Source organism: Anas platyrhynchos, chromosome 2, assembly GCF_047663525.1.
Source record: "Anas platyrhynchos isolate ZD024472 breed Pekin duck chromosome 2, IASCAAS_PekinDuck_T2T, whole genome shotgun sequence".
Classification (NCBI taxonomy): Eukaryota; Metazoa; Chordata; class Aves; order Anseriformes; family Anatidae; genus Anas; species Anas platyrhynchos.
In genome coordinates this window covers 101,261,248-101,286,043 of record NC_092588.1, presented here as the reverse complement: position 1 = coordinate 101,286,043, position 24,796 = coordinate 101,261,248, and the positions used below count along the sequence as shown (strand labels likewise).

The window sequence follows — 24,796 nt, the reverse complement described above, 5'->3', positions numbered from 1 at the left end:
CTCAGCCATTCCTCGAACATCTTCCCCTCTAGGCCCTTCACCATTTTTGTTGTCCTCCTCTGCACACTCCCCAACAGTTTCATGTCCTTTTCATACTGTGGTGCCCAGAGCTGCACACAGTACTTGAGGTGAGGCTGCACCAGCACCAAATACAGTGGGACAATCCCTTCCCTCAACTGATTAGTGATGCCGTGCTTGATGCACCCCAGGATATGGTTGGCCTTCCTGGCTGCCAGGGCACACTGCTGGCTCATATTCACTTTGCTGTCAGCCACAACCCCCAGATCTCTCTCTGCAGGGCTGCTCTCCAGCGTCTCATCGCCCAGTCTGTATGTATAGCCAGGGTTGCCCCATCCCAGGTACAGGACCCAGCACTTGCTCTTGTTAAACTTCATGTGGCTGGTGATTGCCCAGCTCTCCAATCTGTCCAGATGGATATTGCTTTATGGATATTGCAAAAATGACCAGAAATCAGTGCTATGTCTCCATACTTCAGTACTTCGCCTGTGTTCCCTGAGATCATTGCAGGGAGACCTTGAGAAGGCACAGTAGATGTGCCCATTTCATAGGATTTATTCCAATAGGGTATTTTCTTGGTGTCCAAAAAAAAAAAAAAAAGTAACTGTCTTGATAGTTTTGTCTGCAAGGGGGTGACATTTAACCTGGATAACAAGAAGCAGCAGCTGAGGGTCTGGCTGCCAATGGGGAGGTGGGTGCCAGTGCTTCAAATTTTTTTTGTGTGTGTATAATGGGGGGGAGCCCAAGGGGTAGCGGGTACCAGGAATACAGAAGATGGCAATCTCTGGAGACCAAATGCTCACTGGCATTGGAGAGAAAGTGGAGGGTGGTGCTGCTGGTGGCGCTAAGACCAGCTCTTGGTGTGACCTAATGTCAGGTCTCTTGCATTGCAACTGGTGTTGGCAGGTTACCTGCAGCTAAAGGGGAACATGAGCACACAGCCTATTATTTTCAAGGCATAGTCAGAGAAGAAGTGGGGAAATAAGGCAGACTGAAGAAATGCACTAAGATTGTGCGTGATACAAGTTTTGGCAGAAATGTCCTGTGGCTGTGGCATCTTCTGTCAGAGAGATGGGTTTGGGCACTGACCATTACAGCAGACATTACAGGTCTGCTGTAAGAGCCAGTGCCCATTTGCAGGGAAATAAAATAGACAAGTCTCACAGTTCAGGCAGTTGGAGGGGCAGTCCATATGTGTAGAAAAATCAATGCATTTTGTTAATATATACTTTTTGTTTTGCTGTTGCCTCTTTAAAGTTCGATTCCTCTGAAGCAGACATGAAAGATTTTAAGAAAGGCAACTCCCTCAACAGAGCTGCCCATTTTCATTTTGTTTAGCTGAAGGGTCTTGGATGCTCTAAGCTTCTGTTACGTGCTTCATTGTCAAGGTGTTGAAACATTTACAATACATTTCAAATGGCAAATGTCACCCTCTCTCCTTCATTTTTTATTTTCTGCTTGGCCTGACCACTCAGACAGGCACAGGCAGAAACCTTCGTTGTTTTTTTTCTGTGTTTCTCTGACTTTCACTGCTCAGAAATACATCAGAAGTTTTTTTTTTTTCTTTTTTCTTTTTTTTCCCCTCCATATAAACAGAGCTCAAAGCATTGTAACTGCTCTTTAGTTTTTAAAATTTCTTGACTGTCTTAATTTTGATAGGATTTGATTGTAATGAAAGGGGTTCGTTTGTTTGTTCACATCAGAAATGTGTGCCTTAAATGGAGCTGGTGTGAATCAGAAATTAAAAAAACAAAACAAAACCATCACCACCAAAAACCAACCCTATGAAATATAATTTTATGATATAACAAGATGTCCACACTCCCAGGAAACAGGAAGTTCTTTTTTTCAGAAGTCCAAGAGGGCCATACTGATCTGAAGGGCTGTCCTCAACTTTAAAATCATAGCCCTGTTCAGACATTTTTCTTTCTATTAACAAAATTAGTATCTTAAGTCCATCAATACTGAATTATAATTGGTTTGATAAGCAGATTAATTTGTGTCTTTTATAAAGTAACACCTTGTATGTAAGTTAATTTCCCCTATCACTTTTGAAGACTTTCACTATCCAAACTGAAAAAAAAGTTTGAGGAAAAAAAAAAAACCTGCAACAATATAAAATAGGCAGTACAGAGAAAAGGAAAAAAGGGAACTATGATCTGAAGGAATCATATAGCTCTTAAACTGACCTCTAAAGTGACTAGAGGTTTACCTGAACACCCTCCTGTTTATAAATGTATATTTAAACCAAAACGTCCTCAATGCCATACAGCTATAGCAGTATGATGAGGCAGCTAACAATATACCAGGACTCAAAAAGGAAGTCCTGTGAGATGAAAAAGGTGGAAGAGAGTCAGCTCTTGGTGTCTGTCTTCAGATTCTGCTGTTGCACATGCAGGGCCATGATTTGCCCCTTGGTTCATGGTCAGATCTCTGGCTATGGCATCATGGTGCTGGGCTCTCAGACTGCTGCCCTCTCCATGCCATGATCCCCCCAGTGCCCAGGAGCCAGGTTTGGGGGATCTGCTGGCCCTGGAGTGTGAGGCGGGTCAGAGGACGTGCACCTCTCCCTTGCTGTGGGGGTGTCTAGCTGCTGTGTGTCTGTCCTCAAAGCCAGGGTACTCCCAGCACCGTGAAGTGGGCTCACAAACCAGGATGCCTGGCACAGCTGGGGCTTGAGGCACCCCTGAATTACAGGCATCTCTCCAAAGCTATCTTTCCTCACCCAGAGAACATTTCCAGGTGAAAGCAAAGCAAAACAAAACAACAGGAAATTCAGACACGTGGTGGTGGCCTTTGGGTCAGATAAGATTGCCTTCTCTTGGTTTGTGCCTTTTCGACAGCAATGTGAAGGGAAGCTTCATCAAACGCACAGCGTCAAAGGCTGGTCGTTCATTTTTGGGGAGCGAATGCGCCTGTCTTGGAGCTCTGCTGATTTTTGTGGGACGTGCTTGGGGCAGTCCTAGCTCGGGTACCTTGCTGAATCACATCGGTAACTATCTCTGCTCGGCGCTGTTGCCAGCCAGGTTATGAACAAAGGTGCCTATGAAGTATTTGACATTGTGATGGCAACAACTTAAATATATACATTTTTCCTTGGCCCCGCCTTTGGCTTGATGGAAAATGGCTGTGGAAATGGCTCGTTTATGTTTTCTGAGACTTTTATTTTAGCACCGGGGGAGCGGTTTGCAGCCGAGGTGTCGCTCCCGAAGGAGGGGGACGAGGGGAAGGAGTAAGCCCGGTGCTCTTTTAGGCTTCCCCTGCAGCTGCCGTGCCTGAGGCCGGGAGGAGCTGTGGGCACCGCTGCCACCCTTCCTGCCCCTCCGTCTGGTCCCACAAAAATCGCTGTTTTTAGGTCAAGTCGCTCGGCTTCGGCGAAACTTTGCCTTCAAGCCCCCCGCTCCTCTCAGCCTGCAGCCCACCGGGGAGGGGGGGGGGGCGCGTTTTGCTCCCCCAAATCCTCGCTTTTGGGGCCGGGGGGGGGGGGGAGGAAGAGGTGCAGCTGGGGACGAAGGGCGAGCTGGAGGATGAAGGAGGAGGAAGAGGAGGAGGAGGGGGGTGAGGAGGGGGCCGCCCCGGGGGGGGGCCCGGCGTCGCCCCGCGCTGCCTCCCGGCTGTGGGCGGGCTGTCGCCGCCTTCGGGCCGGGCCGGGGGGATGGCGGCGGGGGGAGGAGGAGGAGGAGGAGGAGGAGGAGGAGGAAGGGGGAGCGGGGGTGTCATGCCGAGAGGGCGCCTCGCAGCCCGCCAGGCCGCGGCCCGACCCGCACCCCGGGGCGCCGCCCCCGGCAGCGCCGCCGCTTCGGGGAGCCCGCCCGGCCCCGTCCCGGCCCCATCCCAGCCCCGTCCCACCCCGATCCCACCCCAGCCCGGCCGAGGGGCGGCGGGGAGGGGAGAGCAGGGAGACGGAGGGAGGAGGGGGGGGAAAGTTTAGCGGAGGGCGCTGAGGAGTAGGGAGCGTCCCGGAGCGGAGCCTTTCCCCTGCTCCGAGGCAGGGGGCAGCGCTGGGAGGAGGAGGAGGAGGAGGAGGAGGAGGAGGAGGAGAAGGGAGGAGGGGGCGGCGTTGGCGCTGCAACATCTGTAAAACTTGGCGGCGAGCAGAGGCGAGGGACAACTTTTCCGACACGTGAGTACCGCGGCGCCCCGCTTTTATTTCCCTCCTCGGCGGCCGCGCCGAGACAAAACAGCGCCGGGGGGGTCGCGACGGGACCGAGGGGTGTCCCCCTGTGTGTGCCCCCCCCCCCCCTCCCCGGGCTGCTGGGTGCGAGGCGGCGGCTTTTTCTTTTTCCCTCTTCTTTTTGCTTCTTTTTCTTTCCCCCCCTCCCCGCCTCCTCCGCTCTTTCCCTCGGAGCGGCTCGCCGATGCCAGCCCGTCACTCAGGCTGGGAGCTGGGCTTGCCAGAGCCCCGCAAAAACCCCAAAAAAGTGCGGGGAGGCGGGCAGGGGGCGAGCCAGCACCCAGCGCACCCCCACACCCCCCCCACATTCCCCCCGCCGCCTCCCCTGCCCGCTACCACCCTTTGGGGGGGGGGGAGACCCCGACCCCCTTCACCCATGGGTGCTGTGGGGTCGTGGGCGGCAGGTTCGTCCCCCATATGGGGCGGCGAGCTCTTTGTTCGCCGGGCTCCAAGCCCCCCTCGCCGCCCCCCGACCCCTTTCCCCTTCCCCCCCCCCCCTCCCCCCCAGACTCAGGGCCCGGGGGGGTCCGGTCCCGAAATGGCTGGCGCTGGGGTGTGCGTGTGTGTGGGGAAACTTTAACGGGGAATAAAGGGGATGAAATGGGGTCGGGGGCGCTGTCACAGCCCGAGGGGCGAGGGGAAGCTGCGTCCCGCCCCGGTGTGTGTGGGGTTTGTGGGTTTTTGTTTTTTTGTGGGGTGTGTTTGGGGTGGGCGCCCCGCGGGGGCTTGGGGGGGTGGAAAGTTAAAGTCAGGGAGGAAAAGTTAAAGTAAAACTTGGGAGGAAAGTGGATGCTCGGCGCTTCCAGGGAGCCCTCAAGCCGGGCCCTTGACACACAATTCCTGTTCCTCCCCGCCAGCTCGCCCGCCGCCGTGCCCACTCCCAAACCCTCACACACCACGTGAAGAGAAAAGGTAAAAGGACCCCCCTACACACCCCCCACCTCCACCCCCCATATATTTTATTTATTTTTTTTAACCCTCTGGTGCATAGTTTTGATCCGGTCCTTTGGGTACAGCGTCCGTGGCCTTCTGCCAGTTTGTATGTAGATATATTTATGTAAAACATTTTCTCTCAGCTCCTTGCCAGCTGTTCCACATTTTCCAGCTGCCACTTCAGTTTGCAATGATGGGCTGTACGGATCTCAGAGAGCCTTTTAGTCAAAGGTACGGATAGCTGTCCACTTGATATACAGTGTCACGTTTTCGAGGCTACTTAACTAGAGGAGCATTGGCTGGCCGTCCACAGCGAAATGCTGGTCGCCGCCGCGCTCCGGCTACTTCCCGCTTGATTTGCAAGGCTCAATAAACGTGATTTTTTAAGCTTCGACGTGCATACTTCGTTTCTTTTGTGCGTGCTGCGGCAAAACTTGGAAGTGGAGTTTCTCCGAGGCCCTGAGATAATGCGGCTAATTAAATTAACAAACGTTTTTCAGAGGGCACCGCTGCCCCCTCTTTCTGCGCGCGCTGCGGGTACCTGTTCTGAAAGCGCTGAAGTCAGCAGAATAGTGAGAAATCAGCAAGTTTGTCCTCCCTCCGTGTTACAAAACTGCTTTTGGTGCTGTGCAAGGTTACGTAGTGAAATCTGCAGGAACTAGCCTTAAGTAGTTTGAATATTTGTGCAATTGCATTGTAATTTGGAAAGGTGCCTCACTGATTGATTCCTATAATTATTTCATTTAGGTCCTTTATTAAAAATTAATGATGATCTGACACTTTCTTAATTACGTATGTCACGATTATTTTGAAGGAAGACGAATGCTGTGTTTTAAAAGTAAAGTAACCTTAAAATGTGAAAATTGCCGTGACCACACCACTGCGTTTCAGCTGAGGAAATATATAGCCAAAGTAATGGTGAATGAGCCTAACAATGTAAACTGTAGGCAGCCTCCTGAGAGTCTGTTTATACAATGAAGCTTTGGGTTTAACTAGCTAGTATGTAAATACTATCAGCCTGGTGTATAGCCCAATTTTAAAAACATAAATAATAGTAACTATGAGAGAAGGCTGCATGAAGGGGGAGGACTATTTCTTTTAAAAGCGGGATTATGTGATTTTGAATGAGTAAGAGGAATGAGTAAGAAGTGTGCTCCCTTAGTGTACGCACACTCTTTCTCTTTTAAGCAGAAGTGGAAGTAAAACTATGGCTTAAGGTGCCTGAATGAATGCACAGTTGCGTTCAGATAATTGCACATGCTTTTCAGTATGACATGCTGTTTTCCAAGGCATTTCTGCGGAAGTACTACAAAACAAAGACATCACCTGCATTTTCCTGCCTAAGTGGAGTAATGTTTTTGGCTTGAGAACGCGTGCAGTGGCCAAGACAGCGTTTACGGCTATAAGTAATCTTCAGCTGTGAAAGGTACATTGTGTATTTTCAAACACAAAAACATTTTGTAACTGAGAAATTAAAGTATTGATCGTTGTAAATCATTTCTGTTTGTTTTGGAGTTGGTGCTAGAGGAACCAAATTGTTAAAGTTTTGAGGTGGAATTTGTTCATCTCGCGGATTACTTATTTTTTTAATTTATTTATTTCTAACGTGATAAATGTGGGCGTTTGATACCCACCCTCAAAAGTTTCAGTTACACTTCCTGCCTCGTTTTTGGGAAGGCTATTTCATTACCTGCACTCTGCAGTGTGTTTGAATTTCATCCTGTGTATTCAAGCAAGGAATGGCATGTTTTTGTGTTGCAGAGTGTTAGTGAAAAGTTAGTCATCTTTGCCAGATAAATAAGGAATCTGATGGTTATTAAAGCAGGATTTATTTGGAGTTATGGAAGGAAGCAGTTTAATGATCAGTGTTGCATGCACTCAGCTATATAGAGACAGTAATGTACAAAGAAAAAGCAGACTTGAAGGAAGAGTGAATCAATGAGTCATGAAATCCTCAGGAAAACCTTAGTAATGGAATGTTAATGCTTTTAGACTATAGTAGATTATCTTAAAAGTCAGACTTTTCTTCTTTATGCAATTGTTGTAAATCCCTAGCTAAAGAATACTTTGAAGAAGGCTTTAGTTTTTCTGGCACTCATATTCTGTAGTCATTCTGATTGTTTTGGAAGATTCAGGAAATTTTCTGCCAACTTGCAGTTAGGCAATTAAAATGCTAAAATGGCTACAGAGGAAGCTTTTTATTCAACAAAAGGTTCAGCTGTAATAATGATTTCAAGTTGTCTTTTAAGCATAGGTTTTATAGACATCCTCCCTTTAGACTTTGTCATTTTTATAAGGCAATTGATTTGTTATACTTTAAAATCAAATAAAATGAGACAGAATAAACAAAAATAGGGCATGGGTGCTGTTGCAAACTTTTCAAGTTCTTTCAGTGTATTTTTCATCTTTACTTTTATTTGATAGGTCTGTGAAATAGAGCTGTAGACTGGCAAAGACTTTAAATGAAATTTCACACTTTGATGATTTTTTTTTAACTTTGATATATTGACAGCAAAAGGAGCTGCAAAGCTTTTATATAACTTGAGCAGTAACGCCAAGCAGCAGTCAAACGTCTCTATGCATTTGTGTTTAACTGCAGAAGAAAAACATGTCCATGGGCAGTAGAGGGTTCTTATCAACTCCCTAATCCCAGATCCCAGCAAACCTTGAGGGCATGCCTCAGATCTTGCTGAAATCATTGTAGACTCTCACAGTTTGCAGATTAAATATGCTATGTGTTCCTGGCTCCAACAACAGTTTTATGAGCTCACTAAGCTTCCTGTTTTAAGATCCTTTTCTGAAGTTTTTAGGAGCTGCTAAAGGCGATGCTGTCTAGGGCAAGTGGTACTTGTTAATTTAGAGACACTTTAGATATTTCATTCTGTCTGTAAAAATAGCCAAAATTGCTATTTCCAAATTGGAAGGCGAGTTACGCTGAAAAAAGAGCCCCTTTAAAGAGTGATTCTGTTGTTTTAATGTGTTTGTCAGTACACAAGGTTACAAAGTTTATGTGAGGCTTGATTTGTTTTATGGGGGCTTGACTTTGACTAGGCCCTTTAGATCGAGACTTCTCCTGTTGTAATTCTAAGCACAGCATAGCTTTTAGTACATAATTTCTGAGCCTCTTTTAACCAATTGTATTTGTAGCAGCTCATTAAACATACCTTTGAAGTTCTTATTCTCCTTTAAGTGTCAAAGAAGGGAAAATGTATTCTGCCAGTGGTGAATTTCAGTGAGTCGGGTAGTTAACCCTGGGATTTGTTGACCCTTAAGAAGGAAGGGTGGGTGTTGCACCTCGCATTCTGGGTCTTGCCTTGTTTCCTAGTTCTGAAAGAGTTAACTCTTATATCTCACTCCCTGTAATCATGTTTATGCATTTGGTGTAATAGTTTTAATTAAAAAGGAAAATACTTATTGTCCAACAACATGTGTCATGTTATTCCCAGGAGAACTTGAGCCAATTTTGTGCTTAAAGGTTATTCAATGAATGAAATTTTGAAAGCCCATTTGTCAAGGTGCTGCGCGGTTTCTGTTAGTTTTCAGCCCCCAAATTCATTGTCTGCATGGCCCAGTCATTAGTCATCAGTGTATTAGTGCTGCCTTCAGGCAATGCTGCCCAGCACTTCTTCACACCATTATAGCTCTAAAAGTGTACTCTGCCGACTTGTAGAATTACCGCTCTGATTTCCGCTTGGCTGGGTCTGAGGTAAGTCCCCTCCCTACCTTCCAGCTCACTCTAATCCCTGCTTTCTTTTAAGGCTGCTTTCTGCGGAGATCTAGGGGAAAACTTTCTTAAAGATTGCCCTGGCATCACACTGTGGTTTTGTTGTGGTGTACGCCGTACATATAAATTGTACCTGCATTACCTTGAAAGCGAATTAAATTGGCTGCTGATCTGAAGAGTTGGTTTGTCTCTCTCTTTAAGAACAAAAAAAGAAACAAGACAGTACATTGATCTTTAAAAATGCTTGCAATAACATCTAGATTGCAACAAGGGACAAACTAATTGGGAGAGAACACATTTGTCTCCTAATAGTTGCTGGGTATCAGAACTGGTAAGATTGGAATCCACTAACCAGAGATCTGGTGGAATAATTTTGTTAGCTGAAGTTGTCACTGTTCTGTCAGTTGTTTTCCTTCCTTTTTTTTCCTTTTTTTTTTTTTTCTTTTTTTTTCCTTCACTGATTACCAAGACCAATAATCCCTTTTTAAAATGATGCTCAAAATGCTGCTGTGTGTTTTTGGTACCTGCTGGTTAGGTTAGGGCTGACAGACCCAACTAACCTTTCAGTGGTTCAAGAAGTGAGCTTCCCCTCAGCAGCGTTTGCTGCTTTGTACGAAATTCTGTTTTCTTTATATACAAATCTGTTAATGTCAAGCAAATCAACTGTGTGTAAAGAGTACTTCATCCAGCTGCTGAGAGAATGAAGCCTTCATTAAATAAGATGTATGAATACCTGAAACCGAATAGTCAGAAACACAGATCGAGTTAGTGTCGCTTCAGTACAATGTCTGCTGTTCTGAACTGCCTGCATTAAAATGAAATCCTAGCACTACCGATTCATAACTAGCAGGGCATGTGGTCTGGTGTGGTTTTCCTTATCTTTTCAAGTCACTATGGATTTTTTTCTTGGAAAATCAGACAGCTGGATAATGCTGTGATTACACGATTCGAACAGGGATAGTGGGTTTTGAAGCAGTTTGTACTGCAGCAGTTCAGAGTTGTGCTGTTGTATTTTGTCAAGGTAAAAAAAAAAAAAACCTTGAAGGAATCATGATACAGTTTTACTGCTACTATGAGACAGGTGTAAAACCTAAAATAAACTGTAAAAGCTGAAGATAAAGTTTTATAAAGTACCTTTCACACTTGAAGTCCTTCTCGGCTGTGCGGAGCTTTCCTTGCTCCTTTTACTTGTGAAAACATCTGTCTTGGGTTAGAACATGAAATTCTGGATCGAGGCATCCCGTAACCTGAAAGTGTGCTGAGCAGATAAATGGGATTCCAGGAGTGGGAATGGTGATCAAAACATGGCGCTTTCAAGAACGTTCTACTCGAGTCCTTTAATCTCGTTTTAAAATGCTAATTGTAAAATACCGGATACAGTCTTTTCTTCTTTCATTTGCATATCATAAGTTGAAAACAGAAGGCACATCTCTGCAATAGCTGTATATTAAATATGTTCTTCCTTGAGCTTAGTTCCTGTATAGATTGACATTGATATATAGGTCTAGTTTTGATTCTAAAGAAACTTTCATCTGTTGGGATTGATGACATAAAGCAAAAAGTGGGAAGAAAATGGTCGCGCCACTGGAATTCACGGTTAGCTTTAGCTCTCAAAATTAGAATATTTGGCATTTTTCTGTGGCAGTTGTAGCGACTTCTTATTTGAAGAACTAAATAAATGATAATGTAAAGCACAGCCATTACAAATGTTTGTAATTTTGCTTTACCAGGTTGTTTGTTGAAATACCAGCAAGAGGGGAAAGTAGAAAGCCTTGTATACCCTCAGCATAAATGTTTCTGGTGCTAATAACAGTATCAGTGCAGGAAGTCATAGGGTTCGTTATCAACACAGCAAGACTTGCTGATTGTCTTCCTCTGGGCACATTCCTGCCCCTTCAAATCTTGAGCATACGAATGCTCTAAATCAGGTTTCATAAAACAAGCGTTTTACAGAAGGAAGTCACTATGCTAATATTTAAGTTTGTTTTGGATTTAGTGCTACTGAATTCCTGAAGAAAAATATGGGCAAAAAGTGAATGTAGACTTAAAGTAAGTATTCAAACTTCCCTACTGCTGCTACAAACAGTCCACAGGAGATTATTCCTCCACGTTAATTCTTTCACAGGTAATCTTATTTTGACATAATTATTAGAGCTTTTCCTGTTCTACAGCTTGAAGCACAAGGGCATGCAGGATTGCAAAACAAGCTTACTCTGAATTTTCTACCAATATTAGTTTAATTGGGCAGGAGTTGTGATTTGTAAAGGGTAAGCGTATTGCTGTTTTTAACATCCTCCCTCTCCTCCCATAGTATATACTTTTCAAGTCTCCAAATCAGTAAGTATGTGGCACTTCCTATTTTTTAAGAAATAAAATTTGTTTTATTTTCTGTGATTAGATGGTTTGTAAGAGAGTCGAAGTTAAAATGAGAAATAGAAAGAATCCTAAGACAATCTGATTAAAGTAAATATTTAGATGCAGTGTTAACAGCATAGTTTGTTTTGTTTGGGTATGGGTCTTTCACTGTAAAGTTCAGTTACTAAATCTAAAGAGTCTTGGATAATGGCTGGATTATAAATTTTAACCTCAGAGGACGTATCAGCTCTGAAATGAAAAGCCACTAAAATTTATTGTAAGTTGTAGCTCAGTAACCCCTCAGCTTTGTGCTGCTTGTCCCCAGACAGCAACTTCTGTGAGGGATGGAGAGAGGGGCTGTTAGGAGTCGGGCAGTTTGACCCAAATCCCACAGTCCTGTTATCCATTACATTCTGTTTCTTCCTGGGTAAGAAACTATGAATCACTGCTTTCCATGTGGAAAGCTGTTTTATTTAGATACAGGCTTTAATCTGTTGAAGTAATAGTAAAAACATTTAATTGGAGTTACACTTAACAGCAAGATAAATACCATAGCAGGAGCAGAGATAATCTACTTGCAGGAGTATGTGGGTGATGTGTATGAAGTGCAGCCGAGGTGCTGCCTCAGTAGAAATTGTCACTCTCATCTTTGCTGATCCTGCTGTATGTGGGCATGTTTTAAATATTTTTTTGTAACTTTTGGCAATTCAGTTTATCTGCACCAGAAAGATGTAAGCAAATGTAATTCCTCTGGAGTCAAGCAATTATTACACTTGATCAGTAGTTCAATGTACTCCATAGAATAATTTCTCACTTAGGATCTTAATCACGAGGATGATAATAGTACTGCTTTGCCTAGCTGATTGCCTTTGTGTTTGTGATCCTGCATTATTGTTGCCACAAGCTATTTAACCTATCAGGAACAGATCAGATCATCATTAACCAGGCTTTAGGTCTAGTTGTTTTTCAGTCTTTATGGGGGAAAGAAATCAAAGGAAAGCAACCCACAGGAAAAGACAGCAGATAGTAATGAATTTGGAAAGATTGTATTAATACATATGGTGCCCTATAACTTGGGGTATTTTTTAATTTCAAGCAACAAATCTGCCTATCTGATCCAATCATTTTGTTTTGTCTCTTTTTCTAATTTTACTTTGCATTTCAAAACAGATTTAGAAGTATGCAGTTCGCAACTAGCGCATTTATAAATCATGCATGTAAATTATACAGAGATAAGTATTGTGAAGTATAAGGCACCTTTTTTTTTTTTCCCCCAATATATTAGTGATTTGATGTATTTTTATTCTTAGTGGTTATAAGACATTTTTTTGCCAATAAGACTTAAGTTTTTGCTTGGTTTGTATCAGTCTTAGTCTCATTGTGACCAGCTGGCTCAACAGGGACGAATCTGCATGAAATTCGCCCAGGAGTAGTTAATGGGGTTTGCAGAGTTCTGACTGAGCTTACAAAGAACTGAGGAAAGATGAAACTAGTTAGAAAACATATAGCATGTAGATTAGTTCCTATAGCTGTTATAAAAATGGTTTGGTGTACCAGGAGGAGGTCAGTGTTGCAACTGGAATATATTTTTGAAAATACCTGAGCACTACTCATGTATTTTTCGGTGAGTGCTGTCAGGGGTAACTTTGGCAGTGCAGCTTTGCCAGCAGGTTTGATGAAGAGCAATGCTGAAATCGAGGTGGGTTTTAGAAGTTGAATGTACCTGAATCAAGCATGTATAATTCAGCGTGAAACAGCTCCTGTATAATAGCATAGAATTGTCTCACGAAAATTTTGCATTTGAATGTGTCTGAACAAGACAGATTTTTTTTTTTTATCCTTAAATAATCCCAAGGAACAGTGTAACTGGTTTTGATAAAATTGATAAAGGGTCCTTTATGGTTGAGAGAGACTGTAATTTCCTGATTGTTCTTCGTGCCTCCACTTGTGTTTTTCACTTTCCTACAGTTGTGCTGTTCAAGATGTGTTGTATCCCCAAAGACTGCTTCCAGTAGTGTGGATCAAAGTAGTACCTATGAACACCCTAAATACCCAGAGCCATTTCTGAAAAATTAAACATGCTATGTTTGCTTGCACGCTGATTGGGGCACTCTGGTTGCTGATAGCAATCAGTCTGAACTTCCCTACTGCTGATGTAATGATGATGAATGCTGTGACACTGCTATTTCAGACAGCTCTTCTCAGCGGATGCAAACCACTTGTTAATGAATTGAATACAACTACAGCAGCTTCAAATGAAACTGGGAAAGGCTTTTTTTTTTTTTTTATGCATTAAAAGATACCTCCTCGAAAACGTACCTAATAAAGGCAGAAGGTTTAAGTTTGCAAGAAACATAACCCATTCTAAGAAGCAAACTGTCAGTTTTTGATTTTGGTTCCTGACAGCTCACAGTGAAGCAGGTATTCTTGTGGAAGTCAGTGAGACTATTTGCATGAATAAAGATGGGCGTGATCTGGTCCTTTAAAACTAATTCAATATAAAAACAATGATCTAAAAAGTAATTCAGAGAGGAAAAGGAGTGCAGAGCTGAAGATTTCTTGTAAAACTGACGTTTATGTTCAGAAAGGGTCACGTTTCCTGCTCTTCTGGGGACAGGGCTGCTCCACTGCTTTCAGTTAGTTGGCATTGTGAGTAAGTGAACAGAGAGATTCCCCCCCCCCCCAGTGTACTAATATGATTATTTTTACTACTGCAAGGCACAGTTTTATGACCAGCATACGTAAGGACCGGAAATTATATCATTTCAAATTGCTTGAAAGATTTTTTTTTTGTTTGAAATACACTGCCAACATATTGCCATTTGCTGATGCTCCTTTTAAAAGAGACAGTTTTCCTTGTGTAACTAAGCTTGTCCCTAAATTTTTCTGCAATTTAACATGTGTCTGTGAAAGTTTACATTTATGATTCAGAAAGAAGAGACACACCTGCAGGCAGGTTGCTGTTTTGAGAGGGATTAGGTCGAAAATGGGGGTCTGGAATTAATTGTGCAGGGGGTTCAGGCTTTAGGGATATTACAAAAGATTCAAGCATGGTTGAATGGGAAAAAGCCATGAATGTTTGCTTTCAGGAAGGAATGTTTATCCTTCTATTTACCTATGAAAGTTCAGACTTTCACCCATATACTGTTATAGCATTTTCTTGCCATTCATATGCACATGGAGATGCTGGATAGCTGACAGAAACTAGCTTTCTGTTTTTTTTTGAATGCGGAGCTCGTTCTTGCAGAAGAGATATATATTGTCTCAGGCCTGGGGGCAGGATCTGGGAAGTCACTGACCCACATGCTGGGAGAGCCATGTACACGATAAAGCAAACCCCATCGTATTCTAATGTGGGGATGACGTCAGGCTGGCCGATTTTAGGAGTGCTTTTTGGTAGGGATTAGTGGCCAGTAGAAATGAATCTTCATGTTGTCCTGGACCTTTTATTTTTTTCTCTTTTTCTTTTGCAGATGACAATTCTCATATGTTGGTACAACTTGTGAGAGAAAATAAAAAACAGCCAAAATTACAGAGAATAATTCTAGAAGAACTGTGTGTCTGGTTTGTGTTTTCAACCTGGGCTTAAGTTTGTGTTCATGGAAAAAAAAAAGATATTTTTTTTCGGGCACCATATTGGTTTCCAGTTGTCTGCTTCCATATCAGACGTGCTTGGCAAAACACCCCAAAACGCTTGCCTTCTATCGTTAGTCCTGCAATCTCCCTGGTTTTTCTGCCTTCTGCAGCCATGCTTATCACCACGTAGCTGATGCAGCGCTGATGGAGCTGCTGGAGTTCTTGCAGATGCCCTTGGACCACGCGCGTGGGTTGGGAGCAGAGGGAAGAAGGCACAGGAGGGAACACCTGCAGCCATCGACTAGTGATGCAGAGTGGGACTGAGCAAGAAAGTTTACTTTTGTGATGCTCTCTCTTCAGTGCTGACATTAATAAAACAGCCTCCTATATGTAAACTCAGCAGACATGAACCAGAACAGGTACCAAGAGCAGATGTTTATATTAGCACATAGCCAATTCTGCAATTTTCTGTCCAAAATTCCACTTCAGCTGCTACTTCAGACCTGCATGCTGCACCATTGTCCACGGTAGGTAGCGTACAGCAGGAAGGTGATAGAGAGTGTTAGGAAATACAGGATTACATCTCCTAGTCGTCTCTGCATTAAAACAAACAAAAAATTAAGGAATGGATGGATGCCTCTCTGGGCAGCCACATGTTGCTCTTGAATTACAGATGATCCAAGGGTGCATTTTAGGAGATTAAAGCGGTGTTACTTTCTTACTGTACCTTTGTGTCTGTCCTATTCTGGGCAGCACTAGGATCAGGTTGTAGCGGAGGCACTGTCCTGCCGTGGTGGAGAGGGGAAGGAGGTGGAGATATGTGTTTCTTGCTCCTATCTGCCCAGACATTGGTGTTTCAGGAGGTGGTGGACTGCCATAGACACCTGTCAGCATTTTCATGGCCTTTGCCCACGTGTTTCATGCCACTCTGCTGGCCTTGTGAAGTGGGGTGCAGTATGTGGCGTCTTCCTTTTTAGCTGAGGAGCGGCTACAATTGTCTCCTTTCATGACTGTTAGCCAAAGACACAGGCTTGGGGACTGAGGACAGAAGAAAATGAGGGAAAAATTCTGCAGCTTCCCCCTCTGAGCTCTCACACAGCCAAACTCATTGATGTAAATGAAAACGCTGCCTCAATAGATGACTTGGCCCTTAGAATGCCAAACAGATGAAAAATAGCCACAACTGGAAATGTATAGCTTTCAAAACTCCTTCAGAGAAAGCCTTGAAATTTGTTCTTTTTCAAGAATATGACGTAACTCAAATGGCAGTAGTCAGAGCACACTGAAGGACTAGCTTGTGCACTGGCTAGAGAATGGGCAGTGGCAGATTTTGAAGCTCATGTGGCCAAGGCTGTGCAGAGAAAACCAGCATGTTCTGGGCTGCATGAGTTGCAAAGCTTGGCAGCAGTGCTAGCTTCTCCTGGTCTCTGCCATCACAAGGCACTGAGAAGTGCAATGTGAATGAAAATTGACCGAAGCTGTGAATGCTTTTGCATAGGGTCTGCAAAGGGAAAGAGGGAGAAAGCATATGAGAAATGTGGAAAGGTCCTCTTTACAAAGCTTGTGTGAGATCTCACCTCAAGGTTTGAGCATTGTTGGGTACAAGTGAGGGGTGATTTGAGTATTGTTAGATCTCTCCGGCTTCGTATTTGAAGACACCTGACATCCCCTTCATGTACCGTGTTCTGTTACAAGTCATTTCTCAGGTCACAATAATATTTACTGCACTTTAACAGGTAGGTCTTGAAAGTACTCTTGAGTGTGTTCTGTCCAGGCAGACAAAGCTCCGTTATGCTTAGTTTTTAGCCAGGGAGAAACTGGAGGGGGAAAAATGCCTTGCCGAAGGGTAGACCAGTAGGTCAGTGGCAGGGAGGCTCTGGTATCTAGTCCAGTTCTTTAGCTGTGTTGCCTAGCTGAATAATGATTCATTTAGTGATTGGGCTCCTCTTTGATCCCTACTGTATAACAATGAGGCTTTGGAGTGTTTTATTGTGCTATTAAAAAGAACTCCTACCAGGGAGGTGGGAAAGGGGAAGGTTTACTAGACAGCTGTGTTTGTGATGAATTGGCTTTGTAGCCTTTTTTTTTTTTTTTGCCTTTTTTTTTTTTTTTTCTTCCCGGACTGTCAGAATTGGGGAAACAGGTTGCTAATGTAATTACACTTCATTATAGTTCAGTTTGTGGCTTGTTTTGAAGCCTTTGTTACTTGAATTTGTTTAAATCTTGTTCTAGAACAGCACAATTTACTTCCATCTTGGACCTGCTTAGCTAACGACTGCAGTGCTGTTTGGAGCTGGAAACGTGCTCTTTAATTTATTACTGATTTTTGTTGTTGTTGGATAGGATCTTGTCCAAAGTACCCCAGCACAAGCACTTCAGCTCTAAGCATGGTGTGTGCTAAATACCAGTTATTGGTGGAAAGCTCACATGGATGGCTTGGTGTGCATCGAGTGAGCGGTCTCGGTGGCCTGGTGAGGCTGCACAAGAAGTTGTGCCATTTGGGATGCTTGTGGGCTTTTTAGGTTTACGTCATGAGTATAAAACCTCTGAGAAGAAGGTGAAGTGATCTGAGGGGTATAAAATGAACGTGTCGCTGGAGATGGCCCTGAGAGGAGTCAGGGAAGGCAGAATAATCAGACAGGCCCCTCTGCAGGGCTTTCCATTTTCAGAGTTTTCATGCGAAGGAAAGTGATCTCATTAGCTGCCACTAGCAATAATATTTGCCTTTCCCTGTGGTTTTCAGGGTGTTGCTCCAATGCACTTTTGTTTGAGTTAGATTTCTGAACAAACAAAATGAGAGATGTTTACACAAGTAGGACAAGGTGTAGAGATAGACAGGATAATTCTTACTGCTTTGTGTTCAGATAGTGTGAATGTTGAAATTTAAATATTTGGCTTCTATAGTCAACATGAATGTCTGTCTGATTTCTTTTGCATTGTTCCAAAGTGCTGTGGACATAGGAGAAAAATACTGGCTTTTTTCCCCTGGGTCCATTAAAACCCTAGAGGCTTGAAAAAAAAAAAAGACCTATCCATCAAGCAGTGTATAGGTTTGTGATGCTGATTCTCTTTAAAGGCAAACATACTTGCGTTTAGTGTTAGCTTTTCCTTGAATTCCTCAGGAATTCATGCATGCAAACCTGATTTGATGAGCAACCAGAAACGTCCTCTGGCCTGCTAACACACTTGTGCTGCAGGCTCTTCTTCAGTTGAGAAGTGTGACGGGTTTGGGGCTAAGCTTTCCGATGGTCCTTAAAGCGTACAACTCTCTTGTTTCATTCAGGTATTAGGACAAGGAGAGCTGAAGTAATGAGAAGTCACCATGGAGGCGCAGTCCCATAGCTCTACCACAACGGAGAAGAAAAAAGTGGAGAATTCCATCGTGAAATGCTCCAGTCGAACAGATGTCAGTGAGAAGGCTGTTGCCTCCAGCACAACTTCCAATGGTGAGTAACAGCAGGGATTTACTAGAAGCCAAACCTACGGTAATTTTATGTTCACTACATTCCTTGTGAATTGAGCGTTTGCACCTGGATTGGTGTTTGTTCTAAGGAAAGGCTAAAGAAAACAAACGGGGGGGGTGGTAATGGAAAAGTGGTAGGACACAATAAGGCCTGTTTTGGCATCAGGCATGGTCTTTTTTCTTCCAGATGTTCTAATTTGAGATGTAAATGTGCAAAGTTATTTATTATAGGAAGTTCCTGTTTTCGGCGTTTTGGAAATTGTCTTGATTAGCCTGGCAGGGTTTGTGAGCGCTTTGTGTTTTACCATTGAAATCTCTTACACTAGTTGGATAATTAGTTAATACAAAAGAGACAGAAGTAGCCCTGTCAAAATTAGTGGCTAAGGGCTTTTGTCTTCTCTTCTTCTTTCACAAATAAACTTGCTCCTCCCAAAGTGCTGCCCCACCTCCCCAGAGTTCTTTAATGGCCAGCAAGAAACCATCAGGCTACGAGCATATCCTCCCATGAGTTCACTTCAAAGTTGTGAATGCACAACTTGTTGATTTGCAAAAATGGAGTAGTTTACTTAATTCTCCACAGAGATTACCTCACTTGACAATTTTACGTATTCTCTGCTTCTCCAGAGAGTGTGTGAGAGCAAGCCCAGCCCTTTCATTGTTCAGTTTAAGAGGGCCAAGTGTATTGGTCTCTGCTAACACTAAACTCCCTTTGCAAGCTAAGAAAAAAAAAAACTGCTTGAAGAACTGCAGGCAGAGTTTGGCCCTATGGTTTTTGGGTAGCTGCAGATGAGCTATTATTTGGTGTTTGGTTGGTTGGTTTGTTTCCAAATAAGTCCAGTAATTGCTACAAATGGAAAATGGCTTTCTGCATATTTTGGAGACCTGGTGGATCCCTGGCAAAATGTTTTCTGTCCACCCTTTCTGCTTCTGTCATGCTCACTCCGATATCTGGTCTTGTCCAGGTCAGTTTCTCACTTCAGTAACTTGAAGAAAGGTTTGTGCTTTCTCAGAGAGCCATCTGTCTCCAACTTGTGTAAAGCAGAAAATCCACGAATCCTCCAGCCATACTAGGGGAGGAATCTCTGTGGGTCAGTAAAAATTAGATGGCACATGTCCCAGCATCCTTCTATGTGAACTGGACTTCAGATTCAAAGCAAACTCAGCACCTGCTGACCTAATAGTTCAAGTTGATCCCCAGGAGAATACAGAAACTTTTGAACAGCTATGGAAAAAGTTGCATCAGTTTTCTAAGGCAGATGAAATTAGATCCTCAGCTGGTGTAAGTCATCATGGATCCATTGCTGTCAATAGAATTACAGAGGTTCACATTAGCTGAAGAGATCCCCATTGTGTTGTGTTTTTTTTTTTTTTTTCAATAATAGGATTTTCCACATTGGCCCAACTTCTCAAACAGATGCACACTTACACACATACACATATTCTTCCATGTGTTGAGGGGCTTGTGCTCAAACTCAATATTGGCACACGTCTCTTGACTGTTTGGGCTAGCTTTAGCAGTATCATCAAATGTTTCAATTAGAGGGCCACAAGTAAAGCCTTCAGGATGTTTTTGCCTAATTCTGACATTTGGTTTACTAAAACCATTTGGTCAAATCATTTTTTCTCTGTTCTACCCATCAGCTTATTGGGAGTTATAAGTTTGTATCTACCTGCTGCATCTGCATGGTGTATTACTGCATGTCAGTGTCATCAAACTCCCAGGAGCTGAAAAGATTCTAGGTCTAATAAATAACTAGAAAATTTTGTCACTGTAATTTTCTCCCGTTAATGGATGGAGATGTTAATGTGGTACACATCCTGGGGCCTAAGCCTGTGTTTGTTAAGGTAGTAACCTCTTACTTTCAGTGGATAAAGGTTCGTCTTCTTGCAAGAGTCTTTTTATACTGGAAGTCACCAGGACCTCCAAGGTCTGGGTTTCTAATCTGCCTTCATGTGTAACTAAGCAAAAAAAATTCAGAGGTACAGGGTTAGGCTTCACAGGGATAAAAATTCCTTCCTGGAGATGAAGAATTTTCTCTTGGTCTAAAGGTTTCATGGAGCATGTACCAAAACAAAATCTACTACCAAAACTTTAGGAATTTAAGCATGAGTTTTACTGTTGCAGTGTTTTAAAGTTTTGCTTCTTGCAGATGTGATTGTCATGATAATAAATTTTGGTTACAAAGAACCAATTTGCATGAGACCTGAGCTTGCATCCCATTTGCATCTTTTGTTCTTAATGCTGGAATGAGTATTACTACAGAAACATCATCAGTTGATACAAGACACCACTCCTACAAAACTTGCAGGTTTTGTTGATTCAGTGCCTGCTTTTTGCAGGGGGCTGTGGTTATGTTAAATTGTTGTGATTTGCATTTGAATGCTCTCTTAAACAAGGTAAGATACCTTTAAAAATAACAGAGAAACAGAATCAACCTTGCTGTCTTTGTCAGGAGACTCTGCTGTGCTTGCAGAGCGACATCTGCCTATCATACCAATGTCACCTTGTAAACATGTCTAATATCAGTGTTTCTCTTTCTGGACAACACATTAATTAGTGAAGTTTGCAGGGTAACATGTACTTGAGTGACAGCTGTCTGAGAGACAGCTCTGCTGTTTTCTGAAATAGCCAGAACTCGGCTCATAAATAAGTTGAAAGCTATTAGTTATGTTTTTTTTTTTTTTTTTTTTTTTTATGAAAAGCTTGCAATTGTGAAAAAGCATACATTAATGACAAAGAAAATACCATTATTTCAACAGTTCCCCAAAGTGGGTAACACACCCAGTAGTAGAAACTATTTTAAAATGAATGCTGGGTGTGGAAACCTTTTAAATCTTACCATGTGCAAACTGGGTACTGAAGAGCCTGCTTCAAGACCTATGTGCAAGGTAAAGGAGGTGGGGAAGGTGAAGTGGAAGGGGAGCTGGTGTTAACCCTAACTCTGCAACGAAAGGTATGAGTCTGGACTTGGGGATGCCCCTCACAAGGCAATAGCTGCCCAGTGGGCTCCAGCAACAAGCAAGCATGGCCAGAGTTTGTTAGCCACTTTTGCTGAGTTACTGTGCCTACTTAATGCAAAAAGATTTCTGCTGCACTCACCTATCCACAAGCTCTTACTCTATCGCTAAGATGCTTGCACTGTGTTAGATAAGGGCCTGCCAGCATTTCCATTATCAACCCTTAATTTCAGGGATTTATAACTAAGCCATTAAAATGTGCTCCAGGCCCAAACATGCGGGGAAGGTCTTAGTGCTGGAGCAAATTAAAACTTCTTTTAAAACACGTGTGATCAAAAAAAATATTAAAAAAACAATAATCATAATTTGTAAAAACAAAAAAATCTTCGGTGCACTCTGATGCCTGGTGGGACTTTGTAATTTGGAACCTCTCTTACTTTGTTTTGAATTTGTCTTTGCAGGCTTTTGATCTTTTCTACTGGGTGCTTCATTTAGTGTATCTCAACCAAACTGCACATGGTTTGCTAGGATGTATTTCTCTGCAAATTTCGTTTCCTCCTTCTTTGTTTGACTGCTATGTTTAGTTGCTGCTAGGGGAAAAAAGGTGAAGAAAACTGCTAACTGAGCTGCTTATTCACAGAAGGCTGCATGAGTAAAACTTTTTGCTAGGGTATAAGATAAGCTTACTCTGTTGAGTGATTTGGTAGCCTCAGACTGATCTGCTTTGGTAAAGTAACAGATAAATACGTTTTTTTATGTCCTGACCACATCACTGGTATCATATGGGAATAACGAGGCTGGGGTCTTGGTCTGCCTTGCTGCCCTGGTGCAGTGCAGTGCAGTCAGGCCTTCTCTTTTTGTGCATGCATCCCTGCCATGATTCATGATTGCAGTGATAGTCTTGGGGCATCAGAAATGGTAAGACCCTGTTCCCTGCAATGTCTGTGCGTGGATTTAGGTCATCATCCTGAAAACTGCTGCATGCACAGAAAGGTTTTCAAGTGGTGCATGGAGCGGCTTTCTGAAGAGAAGTGTATCTCTGAATATGTTCAAGTTAGCTTTACGCTCCCCTCGGGGAGCCTTCGGCTAATAGTGCAGGTCATGAAACCTGTGTTGCTGGACCTCTGTTGGATCATGTGGCACTTCCTGTAACGTTAGGTAATCCTAAGGTTAAAAAGCAGCCTTCAGGCGAACGCTTTCAGCATTGCAGGGATGTGCACGGGGAGCTGCCTTGTGCTGAAGTGTGTCGAGTGCTGACACGGGCAGGTTCGGTCTCGGCTGCTCGTACACGCCTGATCAGCAGCACACCAGGGTGAGAGCAGTGCAGTCAGGTCTTGAGCTCCTCTCCAGCAACTTCTCAAACAACTGCCTTGCTTTGGGCATGGGAATAGCCCCACTGGGCCCAGTGTGGGTATTTGCATGCTTACAGTTAGGCAGCAGCTTTAATGCTGTCCTGGGCTGGCCACCTCAGTGCTCCGCTCTGCTCTGCTTTGTGGGTGAACCAGATTTATTGCTGCAATACATCCTAAGAGGTGTTGACCAAAAAAAAAAACCCTACGCAAACCCAACACAGCCCTTATCTACATGCAATATATTTTTTTCACTGAATCTGCAGTATAGATACAACTGATTATTCATTTTATTTTCTGAAAAGTACAGGGAATTACTGTGCAGGGTGAATTAATGCTTTTACGGGGCAAACCTGTGCTCTGCAGCATTGCTTGGAGAACGTTAGGAGATTTTAATACTGTGTTTAGCCTTGAATTATTTGCTACTTGGCTTGTGAGTTTTGTCAGTGACTAAAATGTTTTCCACTTTTGCACATTTTGACTCGAAACTGATTTTTTTAAAGTTGCCATAGAACAATGAAGTTATTGTATAGGGACTCCTTCAGCGTCTGACAGGCAAGCACTTATTTTCAGTTTGATGTGTTTTGTCTAGTTTTTGACCCGTGAGCTCGTTCCAGTGTAATCTGATATTTCTTATTAACCTATTACTCTGCCTTAGAAAAAAAGCTAATTATAAACGTATGTAGGTTGTGGACTTGACTACCTTTATCAGAATCAGATAGTTATTGAGAACATGCTTTAAAGTGATAGAAAGCAGAAATTATTATCTTAATGATGATGTAACTTAAAACCAAGCTTGATAGATGAATAAATGAGAGGAAGTTCATTCGTCCACTTTGATTCTTTTAGAAGAAGAGCCAGCTTCATCCAAGTCTCTTTTTTTCCTTTTTCCTAATAGTTCTTTCAGGATTGAATGAGGAGAGTATGCGGCAGCCTACAACTCCATAGGAATCACATTTCCTGTTTAAACTTTCAGTTGGTTACCAGTCCTGCTGCTTGCTTTCAAGCTCACCATAAAGTAGGTGTTAATCATAATGCCCATTCGTGGCCCCCTAGCTGGATTGATGTGCTCAGGGTCCTGTTGAGAGGTCAGGGTTCAAAAGAGATTGTTGGGTATCAAGAAACGTTGCCTGTGCTATTTTAGCGGCCTGCAAATTGAGTCCCAGAATGATTATATGAGACCTGATTCCGCACAGCGATCAGGAGATCCCCTCCTCCTCTGCTGGAATCAAAGGGAGCTGAGAGGCCCCACTTGCTTCTCGTTTTCAGGTGAGGGAGGAAACAACAGCTTTTAGTATTAGATATTGGAAGCGACAGTCTCTGGTGTGTAAGTTTCTCTGAGATCTTTTCTTTTTTTTTTTTCAGCAGGACAGATATTCCAAGTAGCTCCCGCCTGTAATGGTGACACATGGTACCATGAAAAGTAAGGGTAGAATAGTTACATCCAGTGGTATCAAACAGTCATGGGAGAGACCTGAACGTAAAAGATTTTGTGCATACTTCTGTTCTAATAATTGCAGCCAGATCCTATGAGAATAACCTCAAAGACGGTACCTATCCTTGGGGAGCGTAAGCTCTCCTGGTGCTTGGGAGTATCACAAGCAAAAGTAGTTGAGGTTGTAATTAAGTGTGGGCTGTGTGTCTTGGTATATTGTAATCTGATGTGAGTAGCTGATTAAATGCGTGTTCATTCAGAGCAGTGCACCCGTGGTCCTTTATGCTTACTAATAAAATTTCAGTCATCAAGTTAGGGTTTGTCGTTGACTGTAATAACTCATTCTGCCTGATGCTATTTTCCAGCGTTGTTCCTCAGCGAGCCAGCCCTACCGGTATCCCGCTCTAAACAAAATGATCTGCAAGTGCAATACAATATTGCTTCATTAATTCTGCAGAGATTTCCCTCCTGTTTTCCCCCCTTCTTTCCCCTCCCTATAGTGGTTAATAGCATAAGGGATATTAAATGTCAATCCCGCTGTATCCCTTTGCAAGTTCCAGAAAGAGATGATTGAGTGGCTTATCCTTGCAATCACTGTAATCAGTAAGTAATGACTTAACATCCTGCTGGATAACACGAGGTGGAATTGGCAGAAAACATTAGTTAGCAGTACAGTCTTGCCACCTGAACAGGGTGGGGGTTAAATTTAGTGAATTATATACTGGGAACGTTTTTTTTTTTTTTTTTTTTTTTTTCTTGAGAGAAAAAAACACCCAACAACGACAAAAAAATCGCAGCACCCAACAACCAT

General features: G+C 43.1%; 1 protein-coding gene across 3 annotated transcripts in view; it reads left to right on the top strand.

The window, feature by feature from the left end:
• The window catches only part of GLI3 (GLI family zinc finger 3), a 217,507-nt gene that overhangs the window by 3,347 nt on the left and 189,364 nt on the right, over positions 1–24,796 (top strand). For 2 of the 3 annotated variants that reach the window (XM_027451340.3, XM_027451339.3), the window contains exons 1-2: positions 3,735–4,141; positions 18,064–18,226. In XM_027451340.3, the coding sequence (XP_027307141.1) occupies positions 18,103–18,226 (124 nt within the window). In that variant the 5' untranslated portion in view covers positions 3,735–4,141; positions 18,064–18,102. Of the gene's footprint in view, positions 1–3,734; positions 4,142–18,063; positions 18,227–24,796 lie in introns of those variants that run through there. The other variant, XM_005014945.6, reaches the window with a different exon arrangement.